The sequence below is a fragment of the Pygoscelis adeliae genome, unplaced genomic scaffold (assembly GCF_000699105.1).
Source record: "Pygoscelis adeliae isolate BGI_AS28 unplaced genomic scaffold, ASM69910v1 Scaffold130, whole genome shotgun sequence".
Classification (NCBI taxonomy): Eukaryota; Metazoa; Chordata; class Aves; order Sphenisciformes; family Spheniscidae; genus Pygoscelis; species Pygoscelis adeliae.
In genome coordinates, this window is record NW_008824031.1 from 2,777,807 (window position 1) to 2,783,954 (window position 6,148).

The 6,148-nt window shown below is 51.9% G+C and overlaps 1 protein-coding gene across 1 annotated transcript in view; it reads right to left on the minus strand.

The window, feature by feature from the left end:
• The window catches only part of EXOC3L4 (exocyst complex component 3-like 4), a 21,137-nt gene extending 20,462 nt beyond the window's left edge, over positions 1–675 (minus strand). The window contains exon 1 of the mRNA XM_009328380.1: positions 321–675. Within this exon, the coding sequence (XP_009326655.1) occupies positions 321–675 (355 nt within the window). The remainder of the gene's footprint in view (positions 1–320) is intronic.
• Between the last annotated feature and the right edge of the window lie 5,473 nt (positions 676–6,148).

Below are 6,148 nucleotides of genomic sequence, written 5' to 3' on the forward strand. Positions count from 1 at the left end.
CAGCAGGTTGGTGACTGATATGTATGATGCGTGATATGTCCGCTGATATGCGAGCCAACAGGTTGATGTGTTGATTGTAAGTAGGTTGTGGATATGGTTAAACTAACGTAGCGGAGGCCACAGAGCAGCCTGTTCCTGTACCTGGCTGGGCCAGGTAACACCCCAACAAGTTTGTGCAAGGGGTGACAGTTGTCTGTGCCCTGTAATAGGATGCCTGGTTCTTTAGCATCTCTGTTGGGCCCAAGACTTGCAAAGTGTAAATTGCTTGAAGGTTACATATATCCTGCCAAGCAAATTACAGGGGTGGTTTTGCTTCTTACCTGAAAGAGGTTTTCCTTGAATGGGCTCTGCTGCGATCTTCTCACTAATCTCCTCCACACCATTAGAGATTGTGGTTTTGTTCTCCTCGTAGCTCTTGGAGAATCGAAAAGAAAGTCGTTTTCCTTTCCAAGTACCGGTACCTTCCTTTCCTTTCTCTTTGTTAAGACTTCGTTTTGATTTCCGGATGCTTAACATTGTTTTAATACCTCTTTCAAAGAACCCGCTGTCCCCACTATGCAAAGTTGGGCTGCTCAGTTCAGAAACAACCTCCATCTTTTCCTCCCCTGCGCTGTTTGTCGGAGAGGCTGGTTCTGAGGTTATGCTCCTTGGGCCTAACTCTGTATTTCTGTTCATCTTGTTGCTTTTCAACAACGGGTTTTCCAAACAGGTTGATGGTAATCACTGAAATGCACAAAGCAGCAGAATTAGATGAGAGGTTCATAACAGGGTATTACTGTGTCTCCAAAGTCAGTCCTGGACTGAAAATCTGGCCCATCCCTTTCCTGTGCTTAATCCAAGGACAGAGCAAGTTGTTCTAGCCTGTAGCTCCTGAAACGATCTCTCTACCTACAGACACCAGGTGCTGGCCTGCTTTTAGCTTTGGAAGGCTCTACTTAACTCCTTAAATCAGGCAAGTAGCAGCTATTTCTCCAGCGCCAAGGAATCACTAAACGTCAGAGGTGCTGAAATCTGTGTAAATGTACCATTTTGGTTGGTAACAAGGTATGTTTTTACTTTCCATTATTCTAGGTGGATTTCCAACCATGTGGGAATCATAACCCTTCATGAGTCTCACTGAGGTATTGCCACTTTCTGATGTGGATGTGGCAACTTTGGGTCATGCTGCTGCTTCTGCCCTGCTCGAGCCCTGACCTGCCGCTGCTGGAAGATGGCCCAGGGTGAGCGGTCCCCGACGGCGAGCAGCTGAGCTCTTGCTCTAGCCCCTTCCATCCAAACCCACAGCAATCTCCGCACTCTGAATTGTCATGGTTACAGCGCAGGAGGCTGTACAAGGCAAGTAAAGGTTCTCATCACTCATCCTGCCTCAGAGAACTGCATCCTGGCATGCTGAGAATGGGTATCTCAAGGGCCAAGCAAGGCCCTGCATGAGCTGCAGGGGATGCTGCAGGAGATTTCAGATTTCAACAGAAGTGCTCCTGTCAGTGCTCCTGGGCTGTAGTCACATCTCCTGCACTTGCTCAGCTCCTGCCCTGCTGCAGAGAGATTGGCTCCCCTCTGCTCACTCTGAGGACTGGCCCAGGTGCTTGGGGAGGGGGCAGAGGGAGAGGTTTTGCCTTCCTTTCCCTCCCTTTCAAAGGGCTCTCACAAGGTCACCAGCTAACACGGCCGGCTCACGGGGACGTTGTGTGCTGCAGAGCTCTGAGGATGGAAAATGCTGCGTTTCTCCGCAGCAGGCTCAAGGCAGCTCAGCGATCAGTTTAAATCATCAGAAACAGCTATTGCTTGAGGTCACCCAGGGACTGCCTGTCTCAGGCCTGTCCAGCTCACAGGAGCCAGAGATTGAAATACGGTTATAGTGAACAGACATATTGGGACTCTGGAAATACATCTCCGCCTTCCTCGATCTGAGTTTGGCCAGATTTTCGCTCCTTTGTGCATGGTTATTTCACAGGTTATAAACTGCAGGGACTGTGCCTCCCCGTGGGTTTGCTGAACTCACACAGCGGGGCTCAGACCCTGCGTCACACCCTCTCAGGGGGAATATTTAATCACTCATAGCCTTGCTCAGGAGCTCACCCCATCACAGCCCATACAGAGGGTGGGAGGGAGAGGAGGGCACCCCATTTTCCAGGGATTTCAGTAGGAAGGGGGCTGAGTCCGTAGCTCAAACCCTGCATGGAGGGGTCTGTGGCCAGAGCGAAGCAGCAGCAGCAATTGAAGGGGTGAGCTGTGCGGTGGAGTGAAAGACAGGGCAGGAAGACCATAAGATGTCAAAGGAAGAGAAGGGATACACACCCCGGTAACGACCGAACCGATCCTCTCCGCAGCAAGCTGGGATAACGCAGGCGTGATCCACAGAAACTGAGAGTAGCTCCGTGCCACAGGAAATCCCGGGGAGATGCAGTGGTGGGTGGGCAGCTCTGCAGGGCAGAGGTCCAGGTGAGCTCGCCCACCTCAGCTGACCGGAGCACCGTCCCACACGCCCGTGCTGGCCGAGGGGCTCCCTCTGGGCACGGTGCCGCTCTCCATCCTCCTTTGCCCTCTGGAAAAGGGTGGTTGGAAATGGAAAAAAAAGGCCTGTCCCCACCTGCCCAAGACCTCCAGCACCTTCGCCTGTTTGCTTCCCTGGGGAGACTCCGGCACTGTTTCACTTTCATTATGTCCGGGCATTTAAAAGAAGGAAAGAGGTGGGGGAGGAATGCTGAACGAGCTCCAAGCGTTCAAGGTTAATTATTTACCCTACAGATGGAGACAGAGGTGAGACCAGGGGCTTGACAAAAGGGTGATCTGCTGGGCTGAGCTGGCCCGGGGCAGCCGGGGGGAGAAGGATTTCGGCACCTGGTCCTGCCCCGGCGGGGAAAAGCCCCACAGTGTCTGGGTGTGGGGGTTCAAAAGCAGCCCCAGAGCTGCTGACTGGGAATGGCTGAATTTCACCCCCTTCTGGCCCATTTCTGGAGGTCACGGGTGGCTTGGTCCCAGTAATGATTGCCAGGTGTGGGTGAGGGATGGGGAGGGCCATGTCCCACGGTTATACATTTATATATTCAGCTAACCACTCCTCATTTTGCCCCGAGGGCACTTGTTTCCATGGGGACGCTGGCCCTGGATCCTTCCATCCCCAGAGCATTTGGGCACCTCAGAGGGAACTCAAAGCAAAGGAGCAAAAAAGGGGTCTGGAAGGTTTAAATGACATTAAACACAGTCACTTGGCTTGTCACTGAGTGGTGTAAGTGATTTAAGCCTGGGAACCCTGCGGTGCCCAGATGGAGGTAGCCAGGCTGTCTGTCTGGCTACACCGGGAAGTCCCAGGTGGCCGAGACCCCGGTGCAAAGCAAGAGGGGTAAATCAGGAGGTGCCACTGTGCCATGGGCAATGTGTGCTTCTTTGCTTTAGGGGGCTGCCAGCATGTCACCAGTCAATGTGATAGGGGAGGTCAGAGGGTTTAGTGAGGGGTTGATGCAATAAAATAAAGTCCTGTGACATTTGGACTTTGTGCCGTGCAAAGGGGAACAGAGGGGTTCATAACTTCCCTAAGGCTGGGAGAGGCTGTCTCCAGGGGATGGAAGGTGTGTGGGGATGGGAATAATTGTGATCAATGAAACAGGGAAGAGTGGCAGCGCAGACTGGTGAGATGGCGAGACAGGACTGGGCAGAGCATCGTTTGGGGCTGCCCTGTGGTGCAGGGGGAGTCCTGCCTGAAGCCTCCCCCAGCCAGGTGGCCCAGAACTAAGCTTTTCGTCCTCGGGCTCTTTAAAGCCATGTTTAAGCCGGAGACCGCCCTGCCATGCTGGGGAAAACTGCAACAGGTAACGCTTCTGCCACTCTGGCAGGGTGACAACTGGGACAAAGGGAGGGAGCTATTTACTCAGGCACATGCTGAGGTGTGGAAAGCCCCTTTGGACACAAAGCCCAACTAAACCTCCTTCCATTCCGGTTGGTAATTGCCTCCTCTGCCAGGCATTTACGGGGTGTTGGTTTGTACAGACAGGCTTGCTACGGCTGGGGGGGAGCCAGAGCAGGCAGCAGGTCTGACATGGTTGGGGTCTGATCTGGACCTCCCTGGGAGCTGTCAGCTACCCCAAAACACAGCTAGCACCAGGGCCTTGCTGGGATGCTAATAAACACAACCCTGGGGGAGCTCTGCACCCTACAGTTTAGGTCACCTCTCTCCCCACAGCTCTTTCCAGTGCTCTCTCTCAGCACCAGCTCTCAAGGAGCATGCCCGCTCCTGGAAATGCCATCAGGGCAATGCCAATTCCAGGAGTCTGGCCCCAGAAGGTCATGAGAATTTAAAAATTTACTGTGTTGTGCAGTTGTTTACCATTTTCCTTCAATTTTGCTAGAAGGTCATAACCCTCAAGCTAGCTGTGAGGGTTAATTTTCTTTAAAAAGGAGACCTAAGAGGGGGCTTCAAAGAAAAAAAACACTGATTGTGGTGAAGTTCAATAAAATGGTGAAGCTGGGTGATGCTATAATACATCTATCCCTTCCTACTCTCTGTAGCCCCTGGAGAGAAAAGTCTTCAAGAAGTCCTGCTCCCTCACACGCCACCATTAACAGCCCTGCACTATCAGGTGTATGTTTTCTCAGCAGTACCACGGTGGAGCTGGTGAGTGTTCAGAGAACTTTGCACTAAAAAACTCATGGTCCTTAGTGCCATGGGCACCACATGGACACCACCCTGTCCGCAGCAAGCCGTGGGGCACCCAAGCCAGCCCTGCCAGGCATCGCAGGCCCACGATGCTCCTCCATCCCTCCCAGCCAGCAGGAAGGCACAGCCCTCTGATGATGAACTCACAACCATGCTCTTAAATAGAAGTGGATGAGTGAACTAGAGAGGAAAGCCAATCCTTGCAGTAGGTGGCCTCCAACTTTTTTTCCACAGCAATGCTTCAGGTTGTCTCCCGCTCAGCCTTTGCTAATCCACCCACTGATGCAGCGACAGCCATGCAGCATCCTGGCTGCGCCGTACGGTTGTTCACGTGGTGCTCCGTACGGTTGTTCAGCCCTGCCGTCAATGGGAACACATGTTCCTGAAAAGATCTGGCCATCTGGAGGAAGCATAGTGAAATTACCTTCCACGCAGCAGCACCAGCTTAATTGCCTTTTGGGTCTCCAGGCACAGTCGTGAGAACAGATTAATTACCGTCTGGGGGTTTGCATATTGATGCTTTCAGCCTGAACTAGCAGCAGGCTGGTGGACGAGGCTAAGCTTAGACCTTCCAACCAGGACAACTCAACCAGGGAGAAGAAAACAGAAAAGGAGGCAAAAATGGGTTGAGAAATCACAAGTTAGAGAGAACCTAGCAAATCCAGGTGAAAGCACCAGTGCCTCAGAGCTGTGGTGAGGGATCTCGTGGCAAGTGGCTGCTGCAATCCAGTAGCCAATCTTTGCAAGCTACATTCAATGAGAAATTTGCAGCCTGGCTTTAATGGAAAACCAGGCTTGTTCTCAGCTGCTTAGCTGTGTGACCTCAGCTCCTTTTTCTGACTATACTTCATCATGCAGCAGTGTCAAAGTGTTTTCACTCTATCTTTTTAGGGTTAGCCCAATTACTGATAGATGCTAGTGGTGAGGATTTGCTGATGTCCAGGTGCCAGGCTGATGGGGATGCAGAGGTGCTGGGAGAGATCCAGGCATGAGGTAAGGATTAGAGAACAATGTACAAGCTCCGTGTCCCTAAATACCTGGATATTTCTGGAAATGTTGGCAGAGGGTGAGAGCCAGGCCAGGACTGGGGCAGAACAGAGACTTCTGCCTCACAGGCTTTCAAACTTGTATGGACAATCTCTGAAGCACGTTGCTGTGCCCTCTGCCTCAGTATCCCCATCTGTGAAATGCAGGTATTCAGTTTATCGTCCTTGGGAGGGTCATATAGATGAGGTGTGTTTGTTGATCTCTTGCTATGAGACTATTTCAAGGGGTTTCTGATTTCCTTGGCCATGGTGTGAAGGACATGCTCAGCCCAAATCTGCAGGGGTGTTGCTGGCCAACAGCTGCCTAATGCCCTGCACCCACTAACCTCTGTGAGGCTTTCACACTGCTGCTTTGCCTCCTGACCCTTTTGAATGTTTGGATTGAGGCTTATTTTCTCCCTCTTCCCTTCTCTGCGGTTATTACTCATATTTATTTTCTTCCTGCTTA